At 43.0% G+C, this 16,769-nt stretch overlaps 1 protein-coding gene across 1 annotated transcript in view; it reads left to right on the top strand.

Annotated features, from left to right (window-relative positions):
• The window catches only part of CNTNAP5 (contactin associated protein family member 5), a 705,383-nt gene that overhangs the window by 633,484 nt on the left and 55,130 nt on the right, over positions 1-16,769 (top strand). Inside the window, exon 20 of the mRNA XM_060261906.1 lies at positions 10,719-10,849. Coding sequence (XP_060117889.1) covers positions 10,719-10,849 — 131 coding nt within the window. The remainder of the gene's footprint in view (positions 1-10,718; positions 10,850-16,769) is intronic.

The raw sequence follows: 16,769 nt of genomic DNA, 5'->3' as shown, positions 1-16,769 counted from the left end.
CACAGAATGTTGGGAAAGATATTGGGCAATATTTCTTAGGGGAGTACTTTGCATATTATGAACCCCAGAGAGCACTGAGGTCAGCAGAGAAGAACCTGCTGACTATCCCCGGGCCAAAAGAGGTAAAACTCCAGAGTACCCGTACCCGGGCTTTCTCTGCTATGGCTCCACAGCTGTGGAATCAGCTCCCAGAAAAACAGTTCCGCAGGGCCTGCAAGACCATTTTGTTCCGAATGGCCTTCACCAGCTGAGACTGCCAAACTGCTAAGCAAACTTGCCAGCGATCATAGTACCAAATACACTAATGTTCTTTTTTAGAATTTTTTTTTTAGAATTTTAACAGATTTTAATCAATTGTAGTTAAATGTTATTTATTGTATAACGTATTCATTAAGTTCTTGTTGTTAGCCGCCCTGAGCCGCTTTGGCGGGGAGGGCGGGATATAAATAAAACGTGACTGACTGACTGACTGATATTAGTCACTGTTTATTCTTCCTCTACTGAGAGTGCCCTCATCTCCCTAGCTGAGGAAGGGAATCTAGCTCTTTGGAACCCCTATGTCTTTTGGGAGGGGGGACTATGGAGTGCAAAATGGGAGGCCCTGTCACCCTCTCTATATCTTTTATGGGATTCTACTAGGAAACACGTGCGACTTCTACTTTTATGTTCTCTGTACTTTTTTTTTTTATTGCAGAGACTGAGCGACTTGCCCCTGGAGGTTAGCCATGATGCAGAAATGGAAAGCTTGGAGCTCCTGCATTTCATCCTTAGTCAGGGATAAGATATTAAATCATGCATCTATGTCCAAGAGATCAGTCCCCAGAGAATCCTTCTGTGACTTTGGGCTGGATGAGGGAAAGGCTGGCTTCCTAGCTAGAGAAAGGGTGTAATCCAGCATCAAAGAGCTGAATGATACTGTGGGGATTGTTTGCCTGCCTGAACTAGGCAAACCCCACGTAGAGCCCTTTCCCCACCTCTGTGTGCTTCATGTTGAAGGGGTGGGGGAAGCGTAGGGTACCCTGAGCCTTAAGGCTTTTCACTGCTCTTCCACACCATGTCACTAGAGGGAGAAAAGAACCCGCTGACCCACCAGCTGTCCAGGTCTGAAACTAACTTCTCTGGCCTGGTTGTGTATGTGGGGGGAAGTGGAGTGCCTTCTGCTCACTCATGCAAAATTGAAGCCAGGTGGCAGAGGCTCTTAAAAGCGTTGCTGTCACCACAACCCTTCATCCATCAGCTTATTGTCCCTGCTGGGACTAAAAACAACTGCAGAGCTCCTGGCCTAAGCATGGAGTCCCCACAGCCTTGACCTCTTTGCTCTGGAGGGACGGTGGCTCAGTGGTAGAGCATCTGCTTGGTAAGCAGAAGGTCCCAGGTTCAATCTCTGGTATCTCCAACTGAAAGGGTCCAGGCAAATAGGTGTGAAAAACCTTAGCTTGAGACCCTGGAGAGCCGCTGACAGTCTAAGTAGACAGTACTGACTTTGATGGACCGAGGGTCTGATTCAGTATAAGGCAGCTTCATATGTTCATGAGAAGGGATGGTGGCTCAGTGGTAGAGCATCTGCTTGGGAAGCAGAAGGTCCCAGGTTCAATCTCTGGCATCTCCAACTGAAAGGGTCCAGGCAAATAGGTGTGAAAAACCTTAGCTTGAGACCCTGGAGAGCCGCTGACAGTCTGAGTAGACAATACTGACTTTGATGGACTGAGGGTCTGATTCAGTATAAGGCAGCTTCAAATGTTCATATATGGAGGCAAAATGTGGGTGGAGAGTCAACTTAATGGGAAGCAAACACACCCTGAGCTTGGGCAGCGAAACAATGAACAGGGAGGGAGGGAGAATAATAAGAAAAGGATGTGGGGGGGGGAAGTCATCATTCTCTTTAAGGAGTGTGACTGGCAATGACCTGTCTGTGAGCCAAACAGGACCATAGCTGGATATCGAGGGAGACCTCTTAGAGTCTCCAAAAAAGGCTAGCAAGCCTGACGGCCTCCATTAGTGAAGAATGCCTCACCCTAGAACCTCTAAGGAGGGAAATTCATGGTAAGTGAAAAACAGTCCATTCTTTATCCATGTTCTCCCAGACTCCCCTTCAACCAGGTAAATGAATCAATACTGTTTTTTTTTTTTTCTTTTGTAGTCACTGGGACTACAAAAGAAAATAGGCAATGCATTTTTACTGCCATTTCTGAGTAAATCCCACCAACAGTTAACAGCCCCAGAAGATAGTCTCCATTATTCTATAATGGTACCTACTACTCTATCTGAAGAGTAAATTTATATATCAGGAGTCACTAGGGAATGGGCAGCTAATTAAAGAGCATGTTTTCCAGCCAGCTGTTCCCGGAGAAAGAGGTAGTTCAGTTTAAAATATCCAGACAATAAAGGAGAGCTCCACTGCAGCACCAGGCCTTGGCGATTTGCAGAGAGCATAGTTCATGCTGAATGGCACTGATAACAACTGGCCATATCCAGTAGGGCATGATTGAGAGCTAACACAACAATTCTGCCCTCCTCCTATCCCCAATAAATTATAGCAAAAAAGCTCTCTGTGCAATTTTAATAGCGCACAAGGAGTACATAGCATTATTAATTACCTCACCAATATTTTCTTTCTCTCTTCAGTCGACCCCTCTAATTACAGTTTCCCCTCCTTCTTAAGTCTTTCTCACACTTCTGTGGTAATGTGATGACAGAGTGTGGCCACCCTTTAATAATCCTGCAAAAGACTTGAGCATCATGCGCTGTAGTGCATAGATGGCCTGTCAAGTCTTTTTGCTCACTAGTTTGGCTTGCTAGTGAAAACAGATAGCCCTCTCCCCTTCTATGTGCTTTTCTTGAGAGGTATGTGCAGGACATATGTTTCCGTATAGGTTAAGGGGACCCTCCCAGCCAGAACAGAAACAAATGTCCTGCATATGCTAATCAAAGTAAACTGAGATATCGGATATGCACCGATGCCTCTTTATGTGCATAGATCAGGCCCCTTCAATTACATGTATCTGAGCTTCTGTGCCCATCGCCAATCTCTGGGACAAAATACGGATTTATATCGTGGCCTCGGCCTCCTATTATTGCTGTTGGATATTATAGCTTGCCACTACAGCTTTTCTTCAGCCATTCTACTGGCTATTTTGTATACTACGAAAACAGCCGAAGAGTCATTCCTCTCTTTCTCTGGAAGCTTAGGAAAATGCTCAGGTCACTGATCATGGATGCATATCTCTTTCTTAGTGTCAAGCACGGCTAATTCTGATCAATAACTGATGGGTTCCTGGTCTGCCACAAGCAGGCCTGGGTAAGATCACACTGAACCAAAGGCTGCTAGTTTATTATCCTTTCTTGGCCCTTCTTTGTTTTATGACTGTTAATTACAGAGACCAAAACAATCAGCACCTTCCCATGAATCCTCTTGCGGGAGGAAGCGCCATCTGGGCGATGCAAGGCCGAATGCCCGATAACGCCCTGGGAATGTATGTAGTTTTGATACCGTATGTGTGAACGCTCCCCTGCTTCCCCTCCCCGTAGAAATCCCTTTGAAGTGTATCTTAAACTTGTGTATCAATGTATTGGTTTCAATCTTCTCAAGCCAAGGCTTGAGCCAAAGTAACGGTCTATCAATAAACGTAGTCTTTGTATCAACCTCAACTCATCATTGAATCCGTCTGCTTGACACTTAGCTGTCTTGGACAGCTATCCCATGCTAGAAGAGCCACAATTCAGTACTTTTACATAATTCAATACTTCCCGTTTGATATTCCAAACTGTCATTGTATTTCCAAACATTAGGTGTGAATGAGAATGAACTTTAGGTGTACAGTTAGAGTCTTTTTGCCACTGTTAGCTTAGCATATGCCTTGGTGTGGTTAGGCTTGTAGAGTGCCACCAAATTGTATTTGAAGGCAGTGCTGTTAAATTGCTTATTTATTTTATTCACCGCTTTTTATACCCCACCTTTCTTACTAATGGGGAATCCAAAGCACTTTACATAGTTCTCCTCTCTTCTATTTTATCCTCACAACAACCCTGTGAACTAGGTAAGCTGAGAGTGTGCAACTGGTTCAAGGTCACCCAGCAAACTTCCATGATTGACTGGAAATTCAAACCCGGCTCTCCGAGATCCTAGTCTGACATTCTCACTACTATACCTCACTGGTTCACACGGGTTTGTCTAAAATCAGACTTACTACAAAACTTGAATAATCCTAGGTGCCTAATCTTTTTGCTGCTTTCATCTAATAGTTTAACCCTGTGTCCGAAATTATAGATATTTATATTTATTATTTATTACTTTAAATTTCTATCCCGCCCTCTCTGCAAGCGGACTCAGGGCGGCTAACAACATACATTTTTTACAATTTAACCAATAAAACTACAATTTAAAATTATTTAAAACACTTAACCATTAAAACATTCCATTGCATTTTTGGTGCTGTAACACTATGATATAATTTAACACAAATATAAATGTAAATGGTGATCATGGTACTCTTTAATGGTGGAGAGTGGCAGCTCTCTCCCAAATTAGGTTAGATCTCAAAGGCCTGTCGAAACAGTTCGGTCTTACAGGCCCTGCGGAAAGTGGAAAGATCCCGCAGGGCCCTTATGGCCTCTGGGAGAGTATTCCACAATTCTGGCGCTGCCACCGAGAAGGCCCTAGCTCGCGTCAGCTGCAACCTAGCCTCCTTTGATCCAGGGATGGACAATAGATTTTTTGTCCCTGAATGCAGTGCTCTCCGGGGAACGTGTGGGGAAAGGCGGTCCCGCAGATAGACAGGCCCCTGACCATATACGGAAGTTTGTTCTGACCTGGATAGCCTAGGGTAGCCTGATCTTGTCAGATCACAAAAGCTAAGGAGAATCGGCCCTGGTTAGTACTTGGATGCAGGATCACCTGAAAACTCCAGAGACACTACACAGAGGGAGGCAATAGCAACCCAACACTGAACGTCTCTTGCCTTGAAAACCCTATGGGGTTGCCATATGTTGGCTCTGATTTGGCAGCACTTTCCACCACCATGGATGTTAAATATATTAACAGTTATTGGGGGTTTATTATTCTGTGAATGGAGACTGGTAGATAATCCCTCTTTTGAGAAGGAATTGTGTAGGAGAGCTTCAGAGTGGTTTCCACAGCAATTGATACAACCTTTGTGATGAACAAAGGGCGGTCTAGAGAGTTTGTTTATTCAACATTTCTAAGAGTATAAATAAATGGCTTTTTGATGAAGAAAGTACAAAAGTTCAGAAGGGTATGGCACATGGGTAGATAGCTATCCATTGAAAATTAGGATACGCTGACAAGTTGAGCCATGACTAGTTTAGATTGACCCAGAAAGATTAATGGGATTTGAACCCAACTCTTCTAGATCTGACAGTTTTAACCATTGGTTCCATCATGAAACTCTATGTGACATAAATGGAGCCCCAAAGGGTCTTCCTTTCAGGCATTAAACAGAGGTGGACTTCCAGCTTTGGAAGACTGCTGGATCATGCACCTTTTAACCACATCATTGCTCATTTATTGAAAACTAGGAATAAAGACTGTTGTGAGGCAAAATGAGCTCAGGAAAGAGCCTCTGGGCGAGTGCCCCCCCCCCTGTTGTCTTACCACCCACCCATGGTGGCTGTTTTCTGTAGGGGAACTGTTCTGGCTTCATCTTTCCATCTCCTCCCCCCTTTTTACAGTCTCTATCTAGGAAAAGTTCAGTGAAGGCCAAAGCAGTTTACATCATTCTCCTCTCTCCCTTTTGATCTGCACAACAATCCTATGAGGTAGGTTAGGCTGAAAGTCTGTGAAAGTGTGACTGGTCCAAAATCACAGCATGGACCAAAGCAAGAGGGAAGCAATCTCAGCAGGGTATAATGACATAGTGTCCACCCTGCAATTTTTCTCCAGGAGAGCAGTTGTAATTCTGAATGATCTCCAGCCCTCACCTAGAGATTGAGCAACCAAAAGAGCAACGTGAAAAAGTAAAGCAGGGGTAAAGCACAAAAGCATCCACAAACAACCAACAACTCTGGAAAACTTGTGCAATAATACATTAAATAGAAAACCACTTATAGCAATAAATACAAAATTACAAAGTAACAAAAAATCGCATTCCCCCAAGACACAGTCTTATCTTTCAGGTGCAAAGTTCATATATAAAGTGCACGTCCGGGGAAACTTTCTTGAAAAGCCGTGAGCAGGAATTCCGAGAGTGATCTTTTCCGTCAAAATGGATATGTAGCGTTATTCCGCTAAGGCGACACAGCGCAACTTTGTAATTTTTGAAGCGGCAGAATATAAACAGAGAGCGATAAATCACTGTTATGCAAAAGCAGCAAAGCGCATTTGAGCGACAGGGAAGCGCATATAACCCTGTTTCCAAGCTGCATTGGAAAAAAATAATGAAAAGCGTCACCAACAAGATAAAAATTCCAAACTTGTTACACAACAAGAAAGTACATACTAATCCTTAAATCCTTCACTAATCCTTAAATATTCATCGAAAGCAAATGCTGAAAACATTTCTTCCTAGTTTTCAATAAATGAGCAATGACGTGGTTAAAAGGTGCATGCTCCAGCAGTCTTCTAAAGACTCAGTCAGGATTCAGAGTCTCAAGGTCACAGAAAAACTTTACACAGCTTTTTCAAATTTTGAATGCCCCTCACATCTTGTCTGGCAGGCTGTTCCATAGAGTGGGCACAACCACTGCAACCTGACCCGCCTCCTTAAAAGAGGACGCTTCAAATAGTAGATCTAAGCAGGGAAGGGGAGAGGCAGTCCTTCAAATATATGTATCCTAGGCTGTGAGAAGCTGGAAATGAGTAGACAACCAATACAGCTGTTGTGAAACCAGTTATATTTGCTCATCACTGTACTGTTGTGAAAAGAAGGGCTGCATTCCGACCAAATGACGTTTCAGTGTTATCTCATAGAACACACACCCCCGCCCGCGAATGTTTCAGTAGTCCAATAAGATCTTCCAGGAACAATACCCTGGAACTTAATGTTAAACTGTAGAATAAACTGACTTTTCACACCTTTTGAAGGAGTTTTGTATTTCTTCATAGAACTATGAGCCTGGGTATTTACTTCACTATTACTAGAACTACACGCGGGGGTGCCAAACATAAGGCCTAGCTACAAAATAAGGGTGCCATACATATATCTGAGAAAGTGTGCATGCACACAAAATTTCATACCTTGAATAAAACTTTCATGGTCTTAAAGGCATCACTGACCTCGTAGTTCTGCTCCAAACCAACACGACAGTCCACTAAGATAGGGGTATGTATCACTAGACTGAAGTTGGAAGACGGTTTACTTTCTTCCAGTTTTCTAAAAAAAAAAAAAAAATCTGCATGTAGATATGAACCTTCTGTGTGTAGATGCGAACCTTTTAGAGAACCTTTTCCATTCTTTATTTTACAATGCCATGAACCTTTTAGCATTCTTGTTAAAAAAAGGAATTAACTCAGAGTTTACAGACAGCTAATAGCATCAATGTAATAAAGATATTTTTTTTCTTTCATTTGGTCCTTAAAAAAAGTCTCACTTGTTAAGATGTTTATAGTACAATAATAATATGTCAAAAGCAAGTCATATTGAGACTTACATGGCAGCAGAATAAAGCCATCTTTTCGCTCAAACAAGGCCAAAGTCTGATTCACTTGACTAAATTAGAAGGCCAAAAAATTAGCAGATAGCTGTTGCAGAATCACATTAGACCTGCATGCCCTCTGGTGGAAATGATTATTGTAAAACAAAGCTTGCTGCAACCCAGTGTAAATGCTTGACCTGCTTAATGAAGGAATAAAATATCAGCTCAGCTCAGGTATCAGCTCACTTCGGACTTGTTTGGATTCAGCGTAAGGGCGATTGTCACATTAAGCTCCGTCAGAATACTTCTACAGAGCTGTGTCTCCATACGTTGGCCATCATATATGAAAATGGTATGAAGTTTGAAAGCCAAAAGAGTCTTTCAAGTTTTGATTCATTCATAATGATTCACATAACGGGTTTCCTGAATGGATCCAGCGCTGCAGAGAAGAGTTTTCATTGCTCTGCCACAAACAGGACCCCAATCTTACAGAACAAGTAGCAAATTACAAGAGATACCAGTTACTAGTAATGGATTAGACCACCTTGTTACCACAGCATGGGTCCCCAAAATGATTTCCCTGTTTATTAAACTGACCAATGTTACTGGAGGGCTTCAGTCATCACCTGTAATTTGTGGCATAACTTTGTTTATGTGAATCTGTTGGTTTTGAATATATATGCATCTCTTGTTCTACAGTCTCTTTTCATAAGGTCATCTTTCTTGTTTTGACTTTGCTAATTCGCCATTATCCGAACGACACAATATTGTATTATACTTTTAAGTTTAGTTTAAGTTCATTTCAATTTATATCCCGCCCTTCCCACCGAAGTGGCTCAGGGCGGCTCACAACATATAAAATCTAACATAGAATTTTAAATTTAAAATACATCAATTAAAACAGTAAAATAATAAAACATTTAAACAGCGATCTATCAAAATACTACACTGAACCTTCTGTAGAATTTCTAATGCCAGTTAATTATAGGCCAGCCGGAAGAGGGCTGTCTTACAGGCCCTGCGGAACTGGCCAAGGTCCCGCAGGGCCCTCACCTCTTCCAGCAGCTGGTTCCACCAGCAAGGAGCCGTTACAGAAAAAGCCGTTACAGAATTTGAATAGTAGGAACTCCTGGCCAGGTAGTTTGGGATAGCCTTTGTGCAGTGATGGATGAACTCCTCTAGTCTAAACAAAAAATGTGACTCATAGTTCCACCTGGCACTGCTACCTTACCAGCTGCTGCAGTGACTGTTGTCATGGTGGTGGGGGGGGGGGGGAAGGAATATTTGTGTACATCAGAGGACATGACCATTTCCTTCCCCCTTCCCCCTTCTATACAGGGTAGCACAACCATCAACCCCTGCCCTTTTTGTCTATCTACCTGTGACTTGGTGCACAGGAAGGGCTCCATGCACCTGAATGGGATGTGTGCACTTGTAGCTCCCATCCCCCTTTCTCTTGTTTACCAACCTAGCCTAGCTAGGAGGTTCCAGCCTATGCATGGAAGAAGCAGACAGGCATAAAGTTGAGGGGTTTTAACAGACTGAGTTCTTAAAAGACAAATATCTTTATTTACTATAACCCAACTTTAAACTCTAGGAAAGTATATCACAGCGCTAAAGGGTTATTGTAAAACTAGGAAAGGAAGTAAAACATGAGGCTAATCCAAGCTTTAGAGTCATTGGTGTCAACTTGATACCCTCTCCTTGGGGAAGAAGAAGATATTGGATTTATATCCCGCCTTCCACTCCGAAGAGTCTCAGAGTGGCTCACAATCTCCTTTCCCTTCCTCCCCCATAACAGACACCCTGTGAGGTGGGTGGGGCTGAGAGGGCTCTCACTGCAGCTGCCCTTTCAAGGACAACCTCTGCCAGAGCTATGGCTGACCCAAGGCCATTCCAGCAGGTGCAAGTGGAGGAGTGGGGAATCAAACCCGGTTCTCCCAGGTAAGAGTCCGCACACTTCACCACTACACCAAACTGGCTCTCCAGGGATGGACACAAGCCTGCTGGTACATTAAAAATTGAGGCTGGTCAAGGCGCACACAACTCTATCCCCTTCCTTGTACCCAATCCTAGCTTGTGTACTTTTGACAGGATGCTGATACATTTTTACTCTTCCTGTCCGAGCTAGGTGAGTTTCCCTTCATGCTGTCATGAGATCGGGAGTGCAATCTCTTGTGGCTCGCTCTACTGCCTTTTATCCAATCAACATGTGCATGTCTCAGGCCTTCGTAGCCCAGTACATGTCATCATCCAAACAGCCATCCATCTTTCTCCTTCCTGGGCAGATGGGTATCTCCAGGCAGGAAATAAATCTCTACTCAGTTGGCAGTCTGAGTAGTTCAGAGCCCCTCTCCCAGAGATAATGACTTTTTTCCCCCCGAGTTTGGAGTCCTCTTGGTGTAACACAAGACATATTGCAGTTCCCTGTCATAACAGCAGCCGTGCAAATGAGTGGGTGGGAAGAAGAAGAGGTTTTCATACCCGTGCTTTTCTCTACTTTAAGGAGTCTCAAAACAGCTTACAATCACATTGTCTTCCTCTTCGCACAACAGACATCTAGTGAGGTAGATGGGGCTGAAAGAGTACTAAGAGAACTGTGACTGGCTCAAGATTCCCCAGCAGGCTTCATGTGGGCAGTTGGGGATTAAACCCTAATCTCCAGATTAAAGTCTGCTGCTCTTAACCACTACACCATGCTGAAGTGAGAGGGAAGAGTTCTTATCTGGTTCAAACTAAGACTAAGCCGGAGAAGAATTCACAGGACCGTAATGTTCTTCTTGTATCAAAGATGAGTATTAAGCGTTTCTGTTGTTTGTATTCTGGGCCAAGGAATTATGTGCACTGTTGATGTTACTACTGTATCATTCTCTTGCGTTAAAGAAATATTCGGTCAATCACATCAGGGCTTCGGCACTGACAGATCTATTTCAGGTGATAATGGATTCTATTGGTGAAAAATATACTCTTCCAATGAAGACAACATTTTTCCTCCATGAGGAGTTTTACAGATTTGTCAAATGATGTGTTGAGTGTGCAGGTGTATATAGTGCAACGCTGTTGTATAGCATCTGGTAATTAGTATTGCCTTTTAAGACGAAAATGTATTTTCTTCTTTCTTTCTTAAGGAAGCTTGCAAGTCCGATATAGGCTGATTAAGGACAGATCTCTTATTTTCACCATTGATTCTGGAAACTTTGCTAACCAAGAACTTCACCATGTGAAGATTAATAGAGATGGAAGAGAGCTAACAATTCAGGTATTTAATATGCCCAATACTCTTTGCTTTCTCATCTACCTGTAATTTTGCTACCTTAAGAACATAAGAGAAGCCATGTTGGATCAGGCCAATGGCCCATCCAGTCCAACACTCTGTGTCACAAAGTGGCCAAAAAATTATATATATATATATATATATATATATATATATATATATATATATATATATATATATATATATATATATATATATATATATATATATATATATATATATATATATATATATATATATATATATATATATATATATAAACACACACACATATATATACACACTGTGGCTAATAGCCACTGATGGACCTCTGCTCCATATTTTTATCTAACCCCCACTTGAAGCTGGCTATGCTTGTAGCCGCCACCACCTCCTGTGGCAGTGAATTCCACATGTTAATCACTCTTTGGGTGACGAAGTACTTTTATCCGTTTTAAACTAAATCTTGGGGGAAAGCCGACAGGAGATGAAATGTCTCTGGTTCAGGAGGACTCGTCTCAAAGAGATGAAGGGTTGGCTGCTATTTCTCTACCAGGTAACGGATCAGAGCTGTCCACTGTGATGGCGACAAGCAGCATGGACTGTCTGCCAGTCTTACCTTCAGTGTGCAAAAGAGAAGGAAACTGACTCTTGAAAGCTCATGCAAAAATACATGTTCCGAGTCTTTAAGATGCCAGTGGACTTTTATATTATCACTGTCAGTTGGCCAATCTATCAAGCATTGCTTCCCAATAATCTATCAATCATTTCATCCCAGTCTGTCATCCAGTTATTTCATCATATTCTTATGTGACAAAGAACCAGAAACCTCAACAGCTCTATGCAAAGAGGGGCTAGCTTAGACCTCAGCAGTTACCTTCTGATGGAGGGGCAACAAGCAATCAAAAAGGGGCACAACCTTTTTTTTACTACAAGGGAAGATAATAATCACCACTTCTGGGGTAAACACCAATGTATTTTACTCCTTCTATAATATCGTTTTGGGATGCATCTACAAGTTTCCTGTATAAAAGACTGGGTGACATTTATGTCTATGTGGAAAAGGTGTCCACGTGAGGGGAATGTTGTAGTGAGGGCAAATCTAACAGTGAGGCCTGATCACCACCGACATGAATCCCATGGGGATAATGCCTTTCCTGCCTCTTTATAGCTACAGGGTCACATGGCATGATTTAGGGTTGCCAGCCTCCAGGTGGTAGCTGGAGATCTTCCAGAATTACAATTGATCTCCGAGTCACAGAGATCAGTTCCCTCAGGGCAAATGGCAGCTTTGAATGAATCAAATAGAATCATATCCTTGCTGATCTCCCTCCCTCCCTCCCTCCCTCCCTCCCTCCCTCCCTCCCTCCCTCCCTCCAAATTCCTCCTTCTTCAGGGTCCACTCCCAAATCTCCAGGAATTTCTCAGTCCAGAGCTGGGGACCTTACTATGTACATGACTTGTGATCACCAGTTTAGTTGTAGCCCACCCCCACATATAGTCAAGCAGCACCACAGACACAATAAACTTTGTTTTTTCCTACCTCTCTGTGACTGACAAAGGTAGTATAAATCAGCCAGTAAGCCACAATGCATAGCTACTGGGAAGCATTTGGCTCAATGGGTCATAAAGCATGCTGGTCTTATTTAAGACACAGAATGATCAAAAGTGTTTGTGTCATTGGACCCCTTATGCTTTTGAGCACACTGATCTCTCCATTATTAAGTGGAGTGGAATTTGAGAAAAAACAAGCTCTCTGTCACAAAATCATAGAGTTGGAAAGTACCTCCAGGGTCATCTAGTCCAGCCCCCTGCACAATACAGCAAAATCACACGTACCTCCCCTTGCCCTCCTTTTCATGATCTGTCTGAGTTCACAGAATCAGCATTGCTGTCAAATGACCATCTAGCCTCTGTTTAAAAAACCTCCAAGGAAGGAGAGCCCACCACCTTGCGAGGATGCCTGTTCCACTGAGGAACTGCTCTGTCAGGAAGTTCTTCCTAATATTTAGCCAAAAAAACTCTTGATTTAATTTCAGCCCATTGGTTCTGGTCCAAACTTCTGGGGCAACAGAGAACAACCCTGCATGATCCTCTATATGACAGCCCTTCAAGTACTTGAAGATGGTTATCATAGCACCTCTCAGTTGTCTCCTGTCCAGGTTAAATATACCCAGCTCCTTCAACCTTTCCTCATAAGATTTGATCTCCAGACCCCTTACCAATGTTCCCCCTAAGCTGAGTTAGCGTGAGCTAGCTCACAATTTTTTTAGCCGCCAGCTCCCACATTTTTGTCTCAGCTCAGGAAAAATGGCCCTAGAGCAAACTAATTTACGCAGTAGCTCACAACTTTAATGCCAGTAGCTCACAACTTTAACGCCAGTAGCTCACAAAGTAGAATTTTTGCTCACAAGACTTCACAGCTTAGAGGGAACATTGCCCCTTACCATCTTTGTTGCCCTCCTCTGGACATGTTCCAGCTTGTCTATATCCTTCTTAAATTGTGGTGCCCAAAACTGAACACAATGCTCTAGGTGAGGTCTAACCAGAGCAAAGCGGTACCATCACTTCACATGATCTGAGCACTATACTTCTGTTGATACAGCCCAAAATTGCATTTGTCTTTTTAGCTGCGTCAGTACACTGCTGCCTCATGTTCAGTGTACGGTCCACTAAGATCCCTAGATCCTTTTTGCACAAACTGTTGCCAAGACAAGTCTTCTCTATCCTATAATCATGCATTGATTTTTTTTCCTACTTAAATGCAGAATGTTACATTTATCCCTGTTAACATTTGTTTTATTTGTCTTAGCCCAGTTTTCCAACCTGTCAAGATCACCTCGTACCCTGTTTCTGTTTGATACCCCTCCCAATTTAGTATCCTCTACAAATTTAATAAGCGTTCCCTCTATTCCTTCATCCAAATCATTTATAAAGACATTCAACAAAACAAGTCGCAGGACAGACCCTTGAGGCACTCCACTTGTCACTCCTCTCCAAGAGGATGAGGAACCATTCACAAGCACTCCTTCTGTGCAATCTGTCCATCTGCTACAGATTCACCTAACAGTAATAGGAGCCAAACCATATTTTACCAATTTGTCAACAACGATATTATGTGGAACTTTATTAAAAGCTTTGCCCCCCCAGTCGGAATGAAGAGGCAGACACAGTATGTTGGATATAAAAACCGGGCCGCTTTATTGAAAGAAACTTTATCAAACCTATAACTGGCAGGGATAAGGCCTAGAAGGACAAGCCCTGGGGTCAACCCCTTGACTCCGCCTTGTCCTAGGAGGGCGAGCCACCTTGCCCCCAGCACAAGCCCACCGTATTCGGGCTGTTGCTGAGCAGCCAGGCCGAAGCCATTCTCCACCTGGGCTAGCATCAATCCCCCATGGAAATATCCGCCCAGGTGAGGCTTTTCTGTGATCTGCATTCCCCGCACTGAGCCGTGTAGCCCATCTGTGGTTCATACAGACCACCCGCACCCCTGGTGCTAAGCCATAGGTGCTCCCCTAAAAACACTGTGGCCAAAACATCCTCCAGCCTGCGACCGAACTGAAACTCCTACCAATGAAACCTAAAGCTACAAGGCAGTACAAGGTAGGCAAAAAACAACTCCACATGGGCCAATTCTGTGAAGATGAAAAAATTCCTACCTGGCCCCTAATAAGGCGACCGGTGAAAACCTGTACTGCCAAAAGGGGAGGGCGGGCAGAGAGCTCGAAACAAACTGCGTGCTTCTGGGCGGGGACGGGGCTTATATAGCCCCGACACCATGCCCAGAAGAAGCACCCAGATGCACCGGGGCTGTCAGTCATCCACTCCCTCCTTCTGAGCGGGGAAAGATGGCCCCCAGCCTAAACGCCGGCGATGCCAGCTTGGCTGGGAAGGGACTGGACCTTACTGATATAAAGATCAACTATCTCATACTTGCTTAAGGCACACATAAGACACAAAAATTATGAAGGGACCATTTGAGAGGAAATTGCACTGATCCTTCTCCATCTGGAAATAATTATAGGAAGGCTCACTTTACATTTAGAGAATACTGGTACTAGTAAGTAGAACGCGGGATGTCAATAGATGTGAATGTTGTTGTTTGAGCGGATTTATGACCACCTAGTTCTTCCACCACCGGTCCACGTAGGTGAGTTCATATAGTAAGACACAGTATAACAACACTCTGTGTACTTAACTATATACAGGTTTATTTACAAATATACAAACCCTCATCAAAGTGCTCCGCCAATCAATCATATAGAGTAGAAGGGTATTTCTGTACAGCACAGCATTACTTATATACATATACATTTAGCCTCTGTACCAATGAGCGTTCAGTGCTGAGTCAGTCTGCACTCATCACCTTATCCTGGTTAGAACCAGTTCTTACTTGGCTGCGCCTTGCTGAAACACTGATGTCATCTGTTTTGACGCTAGCTGTCAGATCAGCACACTTTACTTGCCTCTTGCCTTACTGAGCATTTTCATATGCTAACAGTGAATTCTATTGTACTATGAACTTCAAGCCTATTGCCCTAATAGTTGTGCCTTAGGCCATTTTCCCACTGACCTTACTCCGGAGCGACGTCCCTCTTCACCGCGCAGCGTCTGCGGGGATTTCCCACCAACTGCTGCACACAACCCGGAAGAGCCGCGGCTTTTGCGTCGCAGATGTAAACTGGTTTTTAGCGGTTTCCATTTGCGACGCAAAAGGTCGGGAACTTCCTGGTTCCTCAGAGCAGCCTCGGAGCAGTTGGTGGGAAATCCGCGCAGACGCTGCGCGGTGAAGAGGGACGTGGCTCCGAGGTAAGCTCAGTGGGAAAACGGCCTTAGTTTCCCTTATTGCCATTTTGGGAATTTGTAATTAATGAAACTAAACAGGGTTGCTGAAGTGACTGCTTGCTTTGATACAACTAAAGGTGTTTTTTTTTAATTCATTAGTGACAAATATGTATGAACGATAATGAATATCTCCATTCTGAAAACTGAATTCTGAAAACACATTTATCATTTTTTTTTGGTATAAACAAATTTATTAGTAACATATGGTAGCAGAATTATATCTACAACTTATAAAGAACTTGAAATAAAATTAAAAAAAAACACGTTCTACCCCATATCTTACTTTCCTCCCACCCCTCCCTCCGTTACTTGACCCCCGCCAGTGTTATTTTTAGAAAAACAAATATTAAGGTACCCTTAACTATAAAAATCTTAATCATCAAAAATTGTCCAATGTCCTTTTATTTTCCACTCTTTCTCTACGTATCTTCTGAATTTCTTCCACTCCGCATTAAAAAGTTCTAAATCATAGTCTTTTAGTTTTCTTGTTAATTTGTCCATTTCACTCCATGACATAACTTTTGTAATCCAGGCCCATTTTTCTGGTATTTTTTCTTGCTTCCATAACTGCGCATACAATGTCCTAGCAGCTGAGAGCAAGTACCATATTAAAGAAAACACATTTATTAAAAAGAAAACACATTTATCATTGATCATTTATTTGTCTCTCATATTTACAGAGTGCCATCCTGCAACGCATTCAGTGTGACATACGTTACTGTGACATGACCAAATAAAAACACAGAAACTCCAAAAAAGGCATCTGAGAAATACAGACTAAAGAGAATTTTAAGACAGCAGATCAGCAGCTCCCACATTCTTGGCATAGGCAATGAATTATTTAAAAAAAGACAGCTGTCAATTGGGAGAGAAGTCATATGAAATACTTCGGGTCCAGTCAGATGAACACTTTGTTCCGTTGTCATTGCTTCTTCCCAATAGATTTAAAGTGCTCATCCATACAATCACATCTGTCCACTGTTCCCCACTCATTGGCCACCCATCCTCATCCCCAACTTTACCAACACTGGATGAAGTCTGATGTTTTTTGCCTGAGCCAGTGCCACTGCACACTCCG

Source organism: Heteronotia binoei, chromosome 21 (genome assembly GCF_032191835.1).
Source record: "Heteronotia binoei isolate CCM8104 ecotype False Entrance Well chromosome 21, APGP_CSIRO_Hbin_v1, whole genome shotgun sequence".
Classification (NCBI taxonomy): Eukaryota; Metazoa; Chordata; class Lepidosauria; order Squamata; family Gekkonidae; genus Heteronotia; species Heteronotia binoei.
Note: the sequence above shows the minus strand (reverse complement) of the source record. Positions and strands in the feature narration are given on the sequence as shown.